The following is a 16,572-nucleotide window of genomic DNA, read 5'->3' as shown; positions in this document are numbered from 1 at the left end:
AGGCGCCCGCGGAGCTGCTGTCGCGGCGCGTGCCCGAGCTGCCCGTCACCGCTCGGTTAATCATTAAACCTGCGAGCAGATGTCGGCTTCTGGGAGCGGGGAAGAGAAGGAGGGGAGCGACCGGCACCGGGGGAGCGACCCGGGCCGGGGCCGCGCCTCCCGCCGCCCCCTGAGGCGCGGGGCGGGGCCGCGCGCGGGAAGCCGCCGCCGTCACTGTCACCTGTTGCCGCCGCGGGGCCGCGCCGGCGTGGAAAGGGTGCGGGCGGCGTGCGCGCCCCCGCCGGCAGGGGGCGGCGCGCGTGCGCGAGCCGGCGGCGCCGGGCAGCGTGGAGGGGCCTCTTCCTCCTCCTCCTCCTCCTCCTCGGGCGCGTGCTGGCGGCGGCGGGGGCGCGCGCGGGCACGGCGGCGGCGGCGCAGCGGGGGGATTGTTTGCGCCGCCGCTCGGGGAAGCGGAGCGCGGGGACCGCTCCCCGCCGCGCCCCCCCCTCCTCCTCGTCCTCCTCCCCGCGCCCCGCCGCCGCCGCCCCCGTTCCCGCGTCGGGCCCCCACCCCGGAGCCAATATTCCCGAGATCAAGCGCTACGCGGCGGCGGCGGGGCCGGCGGCGGGGCCCGGGGCGGTCGTCGGGGCCGGGGGGGACCGCAGCGAGGCCGCCGCCGCCGCCATGGAAGCGCTGGGACCCGGTAAGAGCCGCGGGGGCGCGGAGGGGGCGGCCCGCGGCGGGGGGGTGGCCCGGCCGGCCGCGGCCTGGCGGGTCCCGGTCAGCGCCGGCCCTGTCAGGCGCGGGCCCGGCGCCGCCGCCGCTGACCCGGCTCCGGGCCCGGCGGGCCGTGACAGCGCGGGGAAGGAGGCGGCCGGCCCCGGCGGGGGCTGACCCCGCCATCCGCGGGCGGTCGCGGCCGGGCCGGCAGCCGCCGCGGCCTGGGGCGGGCGGACCGGGCTGTGCCGCAGGCCGGGCCGCGGGTGGCCCCGCAGCAGGCCTCCTGCGGCGGCTGACACGCGAGCGGGCTCGGAGGCGTTTTGGCAGCCGCCGGGCGCTTCCCTTTAAAGAGGAACTGCAGCAGGTCGCTGAACTTGCCGAGAGATCTGCGTGTGCCTGGAACGCGCCTGCCGAGCTGGTCGCTGCCTGCGGTGGCAGTGCCCTGCCCGGGCTATCGGGTGACTTGCCATCCCGGCAGTAAATAGGACGCGGCCTCGGGGGCGGCGGGGCTGGGCACGGCTGGTGAGCGGGACAGGGCAGCGAGGAGACGGGGAGACACACGCGTGTCTCCAGATGTACACGGCAGTGTGCTCCCTGCAGCTCCCTCCTGTCAGCTGTGCGAGAGTAAGTTTTATTTTTGACATTGCGCCGTTATTAAGAGCTTGAGGTGATGCTTTCTGAAAATACGGACGTTATTTTTTTAGCAGACTTTGGTTAAATATTGGTGGTATTTCACATGTGCCATTTTCCTATTTGTGTTTTATTCCATGATTGTTCTATCAAATATCTGCAAGATATCACTTGACCTAAGTGGTCTGCATATCTTATCCAACAAGTTGCCGTTCAGACTGCTGGTGTAATCGAAGTAGCGCTAATTTTGGTGCGATAGGAAATGTTTATTGACACAAAGGTGCAATTCCAGAAGAATCCAGATTTTAAGATAGCGGAGGGCTGACTCGGAGGGTCTGCTGTATGTGTGTGTGATGGAGCGTGTCCTCGCTGACTTCCAGCTGTAGATCCTCTTTTAGTTTTGTACAACTGCTTCCTGTCTGAAGTAACTTGGTTGAGGGTGCTTGGTACATAATCGACACAGAGTAGACGAAAGAGTAACAGCACATATAACCTGAGTCAGGCTGATGAAGTAAAAATCCTGATAAAATCCGTGTGACTTGCAGGGCAGCCTGGCTTCAAATGGGAAAGCAGCTCGTAGCTTGTTCTCTGGAATCCGCTGAGAAATAACTTTAGGAAGGAGATGATGTCAGGTTTTTCTCCTTTGATCAAAACAGACCGAGGTCAGCGTTGCCATGCCTGTTTACAGAACTTGTCAATACCGAGGGAGGAAAATGGGTAAATATAGTTGTCATTTAATCTCTTGCAGGAGGTCAGTGCCTGCACTTACTTCAGACTAATTAGCACGGGATTAATGGATCATCTCTCTAGTATCCAAACAAGCACAGCAAACTTTGATTGCCCTTGATGCTTCACGCTTGTCCAGACAGCTGTAGTTTTTTACAGCACTAACTGTACCTCACAACCGGTTTCACTACGGCGTCGCGAGCTCCTCCTGGATGCCTGCGATTAGTCAGGCGGGCGCGGAGCCCGTGATGTGCCGCGTGGGCTGTCTGTGGCCCCGGCAGCCACCCTGCTGCTGCAGCTGTGGGCAGCTGACGTGTGGAGTGGGCTGCAGCTGCCTACACACTCTGAGCGTTACTTCTGCTCAGATGTGTTCTGGAGTTAGTGTCCTCAGGCCGGTAAGTTTAACTGGTAATGTAGCCTTTGGATGGCTTGTAAACCCAGTGTAGGAGGCTCCTTGGATTTGGTCCTGGGTTTAGTTTAGGATTGTGTTAAAAGTTTATTGCTGCATCCTAAAGTGTACCCAAGTAGGAGTTTCATCTTCCCCTTGTCTACCTCTTCCCTCCTGGTATAAACTCTGAGCCTTTGACTGAAATGGGTGCTGGCAGGCTGACACAGTCTTGTGATACTCAATTTGCCCTAAGTTTTATGATTGCTTTATTATGGCATTCTTGTGTTGTAATACTTTTTCCCCCTCCTTTGCTGCTCTACAACAGAGGGAAGAAACTTAGATCACACCAAGCACTGGCAGATACAGACAAAACCCATGAAAATACACAAATTCAGTTTGCTTTATGTGCAGTGTCAACGGAGGCTGTGATAGTTTTTTTTTAAAAGTGTTTAATCTTATTAACATGTATCACAAATCTTAACACTTTGAGGAAGTTAACTAAAGACTTAACTAGTGATTAGCTTGCATGTGAGTACTTTTTTAAGCCTCTTAATAATTTCCTCCTTAGAACTGTTCCTGAAGCTCTTACTTTTGTCCAAATAAGTTTTCTCCACATCTGTTAGGAGTCTGTACCTTTCTTTATACTTTCTCCCATACTCTTCTGTTTAGAAGAAAGCCTAAACCTTTCCTCCTTTCTTCGTGTTGGAATTTTAAATTGGCTGAAATTGCACTCTAGGGGAAAAGTATTTCACTATTAACAAAAGTGATGTGTTCACAATGTAAAGGAAACGACAAAACTCTTTTAGCTTAGATTCAATACGGAAATATGTTTTTAATTTAGTTTAGAATAAAAATATCCCTTACCCATTTCCAGGTACTAACAATTTTCAGATAAAAATTGGGGATGTATGTCCTAAGTATGCCAAGAGTGACAATCATTAACATCTGAACTTTAAGCCTATAGTGAAAACAATGAAAAAATGTGGCTGGTGTGGCTGGTTGTAGAAATGGTGGTAGGAATATATTTATCTTTACATTACATAAAAATACATAATATGTAAATGGTTGTACCCCATCTCAAGGACTCTCTGAAGTTCATAACCACAGTCGTGAATAAATGTCACTAAAATTTTGAGAATGAATATGTGCTTTAGGGGACACGTTTTTTTTTACCTGGAAAGTCCAAGCAGCTGGAAGGCTGAGCCACCTGGAACACCTCCATTTGCAACCTCCGAAAGCTACTGAAGATTTCTTTCTGCCCTGTCAGAAAGTCAGCTAAAGTACACCTGGAAGGAGACGGCACTGAACGATCAATTACATCTCATACCTGTTTGTTTGACTTCCCTAGGGCCCCCGGCAAGCCTTTTCCAGCCACCCCGTCGCCCAGGCCTGGGAACTGTTGGGAAGCCCATCCGCCTCCTGGCCAATCATTTTCAGGTTCAGATCCCCAAGATTGATGTTTATCACTATGATGTAGATATCAAACCAGAAAAACGCCCCCGAAGAGTGAACAGGTATGAGTTGTTTAATAAAAAAAAATTAAAAAGTGAATGTGCCTCAATTTAAGAAATCTACATCCTCGAAATTCCCCGTCTGCTGAAGGCCAGGGGAGGTTTGTGCTCTGGGCAGCAGTTGCTTTTCAGTGAGCTATAATAGAATATTCTCCTTGTTTCACCTGTATGGTGAAACTTAGGTGTCTTAATCTGGAGGAGACTTTTACAACTCCTGATGTTGACTTGTTGTTTCTCCTACCTTGCTCATTTAAGAAAATGTGAAAAAGGAATTTTAAACTGTATCAGACTGTTGCTGGATTTTCTGTTCTTCAACCTAACTCGATAAATCCCTCTGTAGAGAGGTGGTGGATACTATGGTGAGACACTTCAAGATGCAGATATTTGGCGATCGGCAGCCTGGATACGATGGGAAACGGAACATGTACACTGCACACCCCTTACCTATTGGCCGGGATAGAGTAAGTGTTACTATAAGCAGCTTTAAGTTTCTTTGGGAAACTGTCACAGTGTCATTTGAAAAGTGTTCTTTTCTTGACATAAACCCAAAATACTGTCACGAGTTTTAGTATAGTCTTGGAACTGACAGGCAGTGCCAGTCAGGGATCTCTAGGAGCTTACTGGTGTTTTACTGAAGTTTGTCATCTTTGGGTTCTGGTTGTTGCTGGTACAGTGCCACGAGGAATGTGTAAAATGAGTTCACGTTTACGCTTTGGGCTGATGTGGCAGAATAATCTCAAGGACTGTGTTAGAACTCTGAGATTTGTGTTTTCCTTTTTGACCAAAAGGCTTTTTTTTGCCTTCCCGTTTGGTTCACAAGATGTCTCGCTATTAATTGACTGACTTAAAAAAAATGACTCACAGTTTTCCAGAGCTTTGATGTCACCGTACTAATTACTGCTTAAAATTTACACTTAAGGATACCTCAGTGCAGTTTCTCAGATGACTAAAGCTTTTGAAATCCTAAGGAGACCATCTGTAATATTTTAAGAGAATTACACAAACTAATTGTCAAAAATAGAGATTCAAAGGATACCTAGGAGGAAAATTTAACGTTGCTTAGTGTTGTGATAGTCTGCAATCCATAACAAAAGCTTGTGCTTAATTCTGTTCTGGCTCTGTCAGGTGGATATGGAGGTGACACTTCCAGGAGAGGGGAAGGACCAGACGTTTAAAGTATCCATTCAGTGGGTGTCAGTCGTCAGCCTTCAGTTGCTGCTGGAAGCTCTGGCAGGGCACTTGAACGAAGTTCCTGAAGATTCTGTACAGGCGCTTGACGTAATCACACGGCACCTTCCCTCCATGAGGTGGGTACAGTCGGTGCCTTCCTGACTGCCTTAATCTCATATCTGTCTTAACGTTTATGTTGGTTATTACTTGCTGCTGTTCTACTGCTGTTGCACTTTCTTGCGGTAGAAGGGCTGAGGGACGTGGTTGTGTAATTCAACGCCTGCCTTACAAATTTGCACTAGAATAAGGAAATCTGATCCGAACTCAGGCCTTGTATCTGCTGGTCATGTTTCTAGCAGGAATTTGCTATAGCCTTTCCAGCTGCACTGTTGGTAAAGGCTTTGTGTGCTTGCCATGAGATAGCTCTAACAGTTCTAACGTGCTGTAGAAATTTACTGTACTTTTAAACACTATAAGCATGGATGTAAAAAGGTGTATCAGGAAGGAATGACCAAAGTATTCATTGTCATATTTTTTTTTCAGGTACACTCCTGTGGGTCGCTCCTTTTTCTCCCCCCCTGAAGGTTATTACCACCCTCTGGGTGGTGGCAGGGAGGTCTGGTTCGGTTTCCACCAGTCGGTCAGGCCTGCCATGTGGAACATGATGCTCAACATTGATGGTATGTAGGAGATTGTCTCGCTAATGTAACAGAGTTCTTGCTGCTTCTAAATTAAATGTCCTCTTTTTTTTTTATCTTAGTGTCAGCAACTGCTTTCTATCGTGCCCAGCCTATCATTGAGTTCATGTGTGAGGTCTTGGACATTCAGAACATCAATGAACAAACCAAGCCTCTTACGGACTCCCAGCGTGTCAAATTTACCAAAGAAATCAGAGGTAAAGGCTTGTTCTAAAGCTGCTGCAACAAAATACTGGAAACCTGCTCATGTTACATTGTAATGAAAATTGGCAAAGCACTTGGGAAGCTGGCCTGTGCCTTTTTGCCCTCATCCTTCTCAAAGGTGACTCAGATGCTTGAATTTATTTACATGACACTTGTGTTGGGTTTTCAGGTCTAAAAGTAGAGGTTACCCACTGTGGCCAGATGAAGAGAAAATACCGAGTTTGCAATGTTACTCGGCGACCAGCCAGTCATCAGACGTACGTATACAAGCACTTTCTGGCAAATTTTAAAATCTTGAACCTCTTTGATATACTGGGTACATTGTTTATGAAAGAATAATTGATTCTGGAGGTGAAGCAGCTGTGTGGCTTTACAAGAATGTTTAGTCTTTGTGGAGTAGAGGAATAGTGTGGGTTTAGACCACTGCTTTATTTCCTTCAACACAGGAAAATTGAAGCTGTGTCCTGACTTTCAAACATACTTATCAAAAGCTATAATTTTAAAAATAGCTCTGAAAAATTCAGACTATAGTCTATAAAATCTTTTCATAAAGCACAGATCCAGTAGCTAAGGAAAATAAATGTTTCCAGCATTTCCAGTCTGGAATAGATTTTTCCATACCATTTTTTCCTGTTAAAAAAAAAAAAATCTTGAAAAGTCTAACCAGAACAAATGTCCTTTATAGGTTTCCTCTGCAGCTGGAAAATGGGCAGGCTATGGAGTGTACAGTAGCTCAGTATTTTAAGCAGAAGTACAGTCTGCAGCTAAAATATCCTCACCTTCCCTGTCTCCAAGTAGGGCAGGAGCAGAAACACACATACTTACCGCTTGAGGTAAGAGTCTCGCTCCCTCTGGCATCGCGGTGCATCCGCCGTTACACGGTGTCACGCCACCTCTGCTGTTCCCGTGTAGGTGTGTAACATCGTGGCAGGCCAGAGATGTATCAAGAAGCTAACGGACAATCAGACGTCGACTATGATAAAAGCAACTGCAAGATCTGCGCCAGACCGACAGGAAGAAATCAGCAGACTAGTGAGTGCTTTTTCCAGCTGAACAGTCTCCGTTTGTTGCTTCTTGTGGCTCCTCCAGAAGCATTGTAGCGTACGTGATGATAGCAGAATGACCAAGAACTGCAGAAGTTCAAAAACCTGACTGACTTAAAACAAATCCTTTTAAATAGAAGGCCTATTCATGGCAAAGAGGACAGAGCTGCCTGAAGCATTACGTGTGTCACATAAATACTTTTCTTGTCACCAGGTGAAAAGTAACAGTATGGTGGGTGGACCTGACCCGTACCTGAAGGAGTTTGGTATTGTTGTCCATAACGAAATGACGGAGCTGACAGGCAGAGTTTTGCCAGCACCAATGCTGCAGTATGGAGGCAGGGTGAGTTTTCCATCTTGTAAAATACCTCGTCCTGAGGTTATTTAAATTCATTAAGCACTCCCTGTGTCTTCTCGTAAGGCTTTCTTTGTATGAGCACTGTTCAGCTATAGTCAAAGCGACATTTTATTTTTAATTTGCCTTTGGTTTTTACCTAGAACAAGACTGTGGCCACACCAAACCAAGGTGTGTGGGACATGAGAGGGAAACAGTTCTATGCTGGCATTGAGATTAAAGTTTGGGCTGTTGCCTGTTTTGCTCCTCAAAAACAATGCAGGGAAGACTTACTAAAGTGAGTATTTTTTCTCTTTATTCAGGATACTTATTTCAAGGTTTATTTTCCTTGTATTTCTGGAAGGTGATACGCAATATAAGTTGATTCTAGTGCATCTAATAGTAAAAAGAGGAAATGACAGTTCTGCAGTGTCTTAAATGTTTACAGTTTGGGAGGAGACTACAACAAAGTTCATAAGCTAATTGGCCAGCTAGGAAAGGCATTAATTCCCTTACCACTGAGGCTGTGTTTCCTCCTCTGGAGACTGCATTCCGCTTGTATTCTGTTGTTTTTACAAATAACTGATGCTGGTAGTTCATTCTAAAACCTGAACTACTTTTTTTTCTTAACCTTTACTGCCTCCCAGGCAACATAGGCCACATTTTTTCCCCTGTCCTTCAAATTACTCTACAGAATCCTAAAGATAGAGGCTGTGTGAACCACTGAAATGTTCAGCGGAAATCATGGCTGCAATAATGCTCAGATAAGTTTGGTAGATGAGTAAAAACCTACCAGAGCATCAGTATTAGTTTGGGAATCTGTCTCAGAATGTTCAACTCGAATGTATGTTTTGTTTCCCCAAGACTTCTAAAATTCAGAAACAGAGGCATAGGAAATGTCCTCCAACAGGAGTAGAATGAGTTTCTTACAGTGATAGAATTGCTACAAAGTAATTACTGTAGTGTCAAATGGGAAGTGCTGTGAAACAGCTGAAATAGCTTAGATCTTAATTAACAGCAAAGTGAAACGTGGTGAAAAAGCCAGGACAAAATCCATTTGTATTTCATTGACAGGAGTTTCACTGACCAGCTGCGCAAGATCTCCAAGGATGCGGGGATGCCCATCCAAGGGCAGCCCTGTTTCTGCAAATACGCCCAGGGTGCAGACAGCGTGGAGCCCATGTTTAAACACCTAAAACTCACTTATGTTGGTCTGCAGCTGATCGTGGTGATTCTGCCCGGCAAGACGCCTGTGTATGGTATGGAGGAGAGGCTGTGAAGTGTTAATTAGCTGTAGGGCAAGTGGGCATCTTACTGTGCACTTCGGGGTAGGGAGCAGGCAGAGCAGGCAGTATGTTCTGTTTAAAAGGGGGTTTTGGAGATGGGTTTGTCAGGACTGGCTGGAGTACCTGTGTGTTACCAAAGGGCGAACCGAACCTTTGTTGGTGAACTTTTAAGGATCTGAATTACCATAACATTTGGGGGGAAAAAAAAAAAGAGAAAGCAGATGGAACTACTGACTGTTCAGGTAATGGGAACCACTAACTGCTTTTTCTGTCACAGCTGAAGTAAAGCGGGTTGGTGACACTCTTCTAGGAATGGCCACTCAGTGTGTTCAGGTAAAGAATGTGGTAAAAACCTCACCACAAACGCTGTCCAACCTGTGTCTGAAGATAAATGCAAAGCTTGGCGGAATCAACAATGTGCTTGTACCTCATCAAAGGTGAGATTAAATCTAAAGCTCTCCTTGAAGTCTGGCTTGTCAAGCAAAACAGTGTCATTTTGTTTTGTTCGCTACAATGATACCGTTCAAAATATTACGTGCTTTAGAAATACCCACAGTGTGAAGTGGACAGAGAAGGATGGTTCTGCATTCAGAACCTGCCTAGTAAGCCCTGTGCTGAGGATCATCGCTAGTGTTAGCGCCGTCCAGCAGCGTGTGTGAAAACAAGCTCACAAAGGCTTTTTTTTGCCATGTCTCTTTTTCCTGCCTTTGAATTCACTTAGATTGCCTTTTCCTCTTGCCACCTCCTTGAGCGTACTGTATTTCCTTCCAAATTGAAAGAAAAGGAGTGGATAAGAGTGACTTGTGATAAATGCTTGTGCCTTTGCCTTTGGTCCTTTCCTTTTCACTTCCTTGGTTGTAATTTTTTTTTTCCTTCCTCACCCCCCCTTCTTTGTATTATTATTGTTATTATTTAACAAACTTTAATCGTATTAAACAGGCCCTCGGTGTTCCAGCAGCCAGTGATCTTTTTGGGAGCAGATGTCACTCACCCTCCTGCTGGGGATGGAAAGAAGCCCTCCATAGCTGCCGTGGTAGGCAGCATGGACGGGCACCCCAGCCGTTACTGCGCGACGGTGCGCGTGCAGACCTCCCGCCAGGAGACCTCCCAGGAGCTGCTGTACAGTCAGGAGGTGATACAGGACCTGACTAACATGGTGCGAGAACTCTTGATCCAGTTTTACAAATCCACTCGTTTCAAGCCCACGAGGATCATTTACTACAGAGGGGGAGTGTCAGAAGGACAGATGAAGCAGGTATTGTCTGACTTCTTGTTGCTTGTGAAAAGGGATTGGCCCTTGAAAATAAATGTATTTATGTGGATTGCATTTCTTAAGGGGACAATTAACAGTTTCATTGAGTTTTCCTGGGCAAGCACAGCGTGCAGTTATCCTGTCTGATCATGTTCCTTACGAAGTGGCATTTGTACACGGAAAAAATGAAAATAATATGTACTGAATTCAGCACCTAATAGTTGACTTTTCTATTTCCAGGTAGCTTGGCCAGAACTGATAGCAATCCGGAAGGCCTGTATTAGTCTGGAAGAAGATTATAGACCAGGAATAACCTACATTGTTGTGCAGAAAAGGCATCACACCCGGCTGTTCTGTGCTGACAAAACTGAAAGGGCAAGTAATGTTGACTGCATAAGGAGGTGGTGATGGCAACAGGGAAGTGAGATTGTTTGGTTAAGTGGGGTGGTATCCATGTTGCCCGCTAAAACTGAATTAATCTGTGCGAGCAGTAGCAGTTCTGTGCAGTAACAGGCTTTCTCTACCAAAATAACCAGTTCCTCCCCTTTTTTTATTACTCTAGATCGAGTGGTCAGATGGAACAGCTTGTTCCCGGCCCCTTTTGGAGTAGGCGTACTCTGTATCCCTGTGTTTGTGTATCTGGAGCCATAGTCTGGGATTCCTGACTATAAACTGGCCTGGTTGTTCAGTTGGTTGCCTGTTCTGTCTGTAGATGCATCTGTAAGATTTTTCTGTGCCACAAAGCCATGAGCCAACTGAGGAACGTTTTTTTAGGAAAGTTCTTGATCTCAGGTTTGCTTAAAAAATACAGATCTCTGGGGTGTGAGTGCAAACACGGGTATGAAATAGATTTATTTCAGAAAACCTGCATTTTCAGATCCTGAATTACTTGTGTAGGCTTTATCCCACTCTGCCATTTTAATGGTACTGGCAAGTCTTCTGTTTTTCTCTGACACACCAACTGGATTTGGTGAAGTTTCTAAAAATGAACTCTCAGGGAACATTTTCTTTCCTCCTGTGTAAGTGACCTTAATATTTTTCCACCTTTTTGAGCAGTAAATTCTCAAACAGCTTTAAGTAGAGCCTACCTTACGAGGTATTTTGGGTCACTTCCAAAAAAACCCATGGGCTAATAATAAACTTTCCTCCATAGGTGGGTAAGAGCGGCAACGTACCAGCAGGCACTACTGTGGACAGCACGATCACGCATCCTTCTGAGTTTGACTTTTACCTCTGTAGCCATGCAGGAATTCAGGTAACGTTTCAGCTCTGCTGTGCTCAGGCTTTGGAACTAAACCCTTATACTTGTCCCGATGAGTAATGTTGCTCCTATTTATAGCTTGGCTTAGAGCCGCATCAGTTCAGGGCCTGGTTGGCGCTTGCTCTTCGGTGCGCTCATAGAGGGCACAGCCTTCGGGTGCCGCCTCTGTTTCTGTCGGTGCTCTCCAGCTGACTGCCCCTCTGTTCTCCCCAGGGAACCAGCCGGCCCTCCCACTACCAGGTCTTGTGGGACGACAACTGTTTCACCGCAGACGAGCTGCAGCTGTTGACCTATCAGCTGTGTCACACGTATGTCCGCTGTACACGGTCGGTCTCTATTCCAGCTCCTGCCTACTACGCCAGGCTGGTGGCGTTTAGGGCCAGGTACCATCTGGTGGACAAGGATCATGACAGGTAAGGAACTGTGCCTCGTCCTCTTGGTAGCCAGCTAGTGGACTTGAATTATACGCTGCCTGGCCCAATTGTTGATGATTCTCTGTATGTGTCTGCGTTTTTCCAGCGCTGAAGGCAGCCACGTGTCAGGACAGAGCAACGGCCGCGATCCCCAGGCTCTGGCAAAGGCAGTGCAGATTCACCACGATACTCAGCATACCATGTATTTTGCTTGAGAGCATCTGGGAAGATGAGGCAAAACCAACAACCCACGCAGTCCTGAAATGTTTTGAATGCCTACTGCTCTAGCCAGGGCCCGGTTTATTTCAGGCTGCCCACTACCAGCAGCTCTGAACAGTCGCACTGAATCTGTACTTCACAGCAACGTCTGATGCACCAACACAATTGAGCCATTTGTTTCGTTGTTTTATGTAATAGGAATTCATAGACTGTCTTTTCTGATGCATTGGACTGAATTTTTACCTCAAAGCGCAAAAGGCCGACCATCCTGAAATTTTTAAAGGACTTGGCACGAAAGGTTTCTATTGAGTATTTTGCTAGCTATCCTTCTTAAGTTATCTTCTCATCCCATTCGTTATCACGACGACCGGTTCCCGTCTTCGTGCCCTGCTTCGTGAGTATGCAGAGTATGGCAAAATGTTTTACTCCAGTTAAATGTAATTGTTCTATTGTGTGGGGCCATAGATTTTTTAATGGAGATTTTAGACTTCACTACTGTAAATGCCTTTTAACGAGCATAACTTTCACAGGTATTGCAGTTTTTTGTCGGTTTTACTAATTATCTTTTTAATCTCTGCAGACTTGGGCTGCAAAGCAATTGCACTATACTGCGAGTTCAAATAGGTGGTTCTTGTTCCGTGAATGTGTAATATAACCAGATAGTGATGCCTGTCAGTAGATTTTAATTGTAATGGTTACAAAAAATACTGCCATGGTATCGTAACAAGTACTGAACCATCGTTTCCCCCTCTAAAAATGATAAAAACAAAAAAAAAAAAAATTAGCTTTTAGGTATTTTGCAAACTTTTACAAAAGTGCCCACTTTATGCTGCTGTGTGGTTTGATAAATCTAAGTGATTTTAAAACTTTTTTCTCATAGAAGGTTTAACTTTGGCAATAAATATTTGTTTTTTAAGCCCCTCCCAACAGTGTAATTTTCTAGCTGAGGATTGTGCATGAGTTTAACCAACATCCTCGTGTCATTTTCTGAACACCCAATTTGGCAGTTTCTGAAACTAATGAGGAAAGACACACTTCCATGCTTTTTTTAAGAATTATTTTTAACTGTTTTATATTCACTGTTGGTGTCCTGTCTACAACATTTTTTATAAGCTCGGAAACTTGGTGTTAGGTGTAGGAAAGGCTTGCCAGTCTGTACAGTCTGTGTATTGCGTGACAGGCAACCTAAGGACTCGTACCAGCATTTTAAACGTTTTTTCCCTGGGAATCCAGGTTGCGCACACAACTGCATCGGCAGCATGTTTAACCAGTGTGAGTCTCGATTCTGATTCTGTCCCAGCCTAGAAATTAGGGTTTTTTAATCCGCTTGGCTTTTTCCAGCTGCAACGTGTAACAAAGAAGAGGGGCTTGGTTTCACTGAATGCTCTTGGAACCCACGAACGTAGTCCGTTAAGGCTGGGTTCCTCTTAGCGTTAACCCGAGTTAGGGCAGATTAAAAGCTTATTCCTAAACCGAGCAGAGCCAACGCCGCTGCTTTGATAACACAAGTTTGAGAAGTCCAACGATTGCACTGTGGTCTCTGATACTCGTGTGGGGTTTGCTGCTAAGTTGTCTGCTGTTCCAAAGCTTAGGAACCAGCCCCCTCAAAAGTTCAGCAATAGGAAATGCTGTTTCCTTCAGTCTTTAAGCTTGTAAATAAATTAAAGTTTACATTTCTAAATGCTGTTTTTTTCAGTTGTACCAGAGTACACTGAATGTAGTCTTCAAACAGTTTTATAACCTCCTTTCAAGTAGTACGTCTCACTAAATTAAGTTTAAACTTTTTCCTTTTCTGTTGAAAATGGGACTGAAGCAAACTCTGCTCCTGGCACGTACCGTGGACAGGTTTAGATTGGGGGAAAAAAAAGATTATTTTTAGTTTTTTGATTTTTTTTTTTTTTTTTAAAGAATACCTCACTTGTGTAATAAAATCAGGACATGTGGGTGGGAGACTGACCGCTGCTTCAGCTAGGTGGCTGCTTTTCTCAGTACTCGTTCAGGGAGAACACAAAAAAAACCCTTTTTAGAATGAACTCTGACTGACCCAACACACGTGGAGAACTTTGGCACCTTGAAAAGAACCTGAGCGCCCTTTTTAGGTTCTAGGATCAAAGATCGCTGTTTTGAGTTTGTGCACTAGGCGAGAATGTGACTGGTTTAATCCAGGTGCATAAGAAATGCTTAATTTTATCACCGGTTAGTTAGTTGTCCAGTGCCAAGCACTCCTAGTTCAGATTGAGTGAAGCGAGAGCTGCTCCTGCGTTTGCCTGTGACCAGACTGAATATTGAAGCTCAGACCAGGCGGATCGTTGGCCCTGGGCGAGCCCTGCGGCGCGGGGCCAGAACCCGAGCCCGAGCCCTGCTGCAGAGGGGGCCGTGCCGTCGCCTCGGGCGTTGCATGGCGGTGGCGGTGAGCTCGGTCTCAGCAGCGCCGTCCTACCCAGGTCTGAGCCCAAGTCTGGAGGCTGGGCTTGAGGATCTGGATTAACCCCTTGGGACTGACTGAATCGTGCTGCATGTGTCAATCAATGGGAAGATGTGCATTCTGTAGATGTAGTTCTTAGGGTGTTTTGTTTTGTTTTTTTTTTTTTATAAATACAGCCTGTTGGCCACCATTTAGTTCTGTGGTGTGAAAGATTTTAAATGTAGCAAAGTTTAAAGAGTTGGGGAAGGGGGGGGTTGACATTAAAAAGGCAGAAATCCCATTTTCAAACGAGTTCCGCTTGCGCTGTGACCAGCTGGATTCTGCACAAGCTCTGGCAATCCCTGGTTAGCCCGTCCCCAGCGTCAGAACAGCCGGGCTTTAGTGTTGTGAGCACCGCAGCTCAGCGCAGCGCCTGTCCCCGCGGCCCGAGGGCCCGAGAGGCGGCGATGGGCGGGCGACCGTGCTCCACGTCCCAGCCACACGCGTCGGAGCTCTCCAGCCTCCTCCCGCAGCTTGGCTCTTCCGCTGGGGAAGGGCCCCGTGGCTCAGAGCCGGCGTGTAACAAACCCACCCCCCAAACTGCCTTTGTGGATGTGCTGTAGGATTCTTCTTGCTCAATAGCAAGGGAGTCGCTCTGCTTTCATTTTCGGAAGGCAGGGTTTGGAGGGCATTGTATCAATACTGCTTCAACCGCAAGGTTTCTTCCTTGTGCACTGGAGGAAAGATCTTGTGATATCACTTACAGATTTTCTTATACCTTGCTATTGACATTTTCATATTTCTATGTCTAGAGGCTGAAACTTCAATGTAAAATGTTTGCATTTGTTCATTTTGACTTAACGATGTAATTTTTGTTTCTATATGGTTAGACTTGTAATGTTTAAAATTGTATTTTATTAAATCTGGACTGGATGTATGTCTATAGCAATACGAGGTACTCTTTCTAAACCGTTAGGGGTGGGTTGGCAGCCCCACGTTGCGATAAGATGCTGGTCGTGTACAACTTGCAATGTATTTCTTTTTTTGTTTGTTTTGTTTTTTTTTTTTTAGCCTGCAGGGATATTTTGTGTTCATGTGTCCAAAAAATAATAATAAAAAAATATATTGGCATTCTTGTGCCAAATGTTCTGTTTTTCCTTGTTGATGTCTAATAAATGCAATGTACAGAGTGAGCAACCGCTACCGCTGCCTGTAAACAAATGTCTTAAATTATTTAACTTTTAATTAAAACTTGTACACAACGTGTAACCTGTGGAGCTCATTGCCACACCATGTTTATTTCTGATGTGCCAGGACTCTGAAAGCGACAGAAGGCTGCAGGGGTGACATCTTCAGCGATACTCCAAGGGGGGCTTAAATTACCCGTTCTCTGGGGCCGTGCTGAGCGCGGGGATGTTCTTACGGGTCGGGAGCTTTAATGTTCTCAGAAATCCTACAGCAACATCTAGAGAAGACGTGGTGTCAACGGGGCCCTGCATCTGCCTGGAGAAGGGATTCGATATTAGAGTGGCAAATTAATTAATGCAAGAGCTGTTTGCTTATTCATCTTCTCTATTTCAGGTGAGGGCGTGTTGTTTCCTCCCACAACTGTACTTCACTAAAAATACTGGGGTAAGGACAGAAAAAGCTCTTGGACGAGGCCAGAACACGACAGCTCTGAACTCGGGACACGTGATTGCTTAAAATAACCTGCGTCGTCAGCAAACCCCAGCTTCGGGCTTGGAATTTTTTTTTCTTTTGCAGCGGAGACGGAGTGGATTTGGGAGCTGAGATTGCTCAGCCTCGGGCGAGCGTGGGGAGCCTGAAAGCGAAGGCTGACTTTATCCTAGTGCCTTCTGGATGTCATGTTAACCATCATCGGATGGAGCTGGAGGATCGCGGGCTGCAGTGGCACGATGGCTGCGAGCCAGCCCGTGCCCGGCCTGTCCTCGCCCCGGCACCTTCCAGCCCGGTGTCGGCAGAAGCGAAAATGCTTCAAGGGTTTGGATTTCTGTGGTTTCCCTCTGTTAATCCAGACCAGGATTACAAACCTGCTCCCGCTCAGCACCGCGCTCCGGGGGTTTGATTGAACCACAGTCGCGCCCCGGGGCCCGCGCTCTCACCGCGAGCTCTCCCCGGGGAGGGCACAGCCGGCAGATACGGTGAGAAACGGGGCCTTGCTGCCCGGTGTCGGTGCCGCGGGGCCCCGGGGGGCTCCTGCCCGGCCCGCGAGGCCCCGAGCGCCTTAGGGATAAACCAGCAGCTGCCCCCCCACCCCACAGCGCAAAATGAGTCAAAAAAAGGGAAAAAAATTAAAAAAAAACCCACGAAAAA

The 16,572-nt window shown here is 46.9% G+C and overlaps 1 protein-coding gene across 1 annotated transcript; it reads left to right on the top strand.

The window, feature by feature from the left end:
• The first annotated feature begins 381 nt into the window (after positions 1–381).
• Positions 382–15,507, top strand: LOC137673193 (protein argonaute-4). The gene is made up of 18 exons (XM_068417846.1): positions 382–682; positions 3,792–3,957; positions 4,295–4,415; positions 5,080–5,261; positions 5,668–5,804; positions 5,885–6,019; positions 6,196–6,283; positions 6,712–6,859; positions 6,939–7,058; positions 7,284–7,412; positions 7,568–7,701; positions 8,478–8,662; positions 8,967–9,126; positions 9,629–9,944; positions 10,182–10,316; positions 11,095–11,196; positions 11,416–11,615; positions 11,722–15,507. Exons 1-18 carry the CDS (start codon positions 664–666, stop codon positions 11,828–11,830), a joined length of 2,586 nt encoding a protein of 861 aa, XP_068273947.1. The 5' UTR covers positions 382–663; the 3' UTR covers positions 11,831–15,507.
• Positions 15,508–16,572: the final 1,065 nt, after the last annotated feature.

The sequence above is a fragment of the Nyctibius grandis genome, chromosome 24 (assembly GCF_013368605.1).
Source record: "Nyctibius grandis isolate bNycGra1 chromosome 24, bNycGra1.pri, whole genome shotgun sequence".
Lineage (NCBI taxonomy): Eukaryota > Metazoa > Chordata > Aves > Nyctibiiformes > Nyctibiidae > Nyctibius > Nyctibius grandis.
This window is presented reverse-complemented; position numbering and strand designations above follow the sequence as displayed.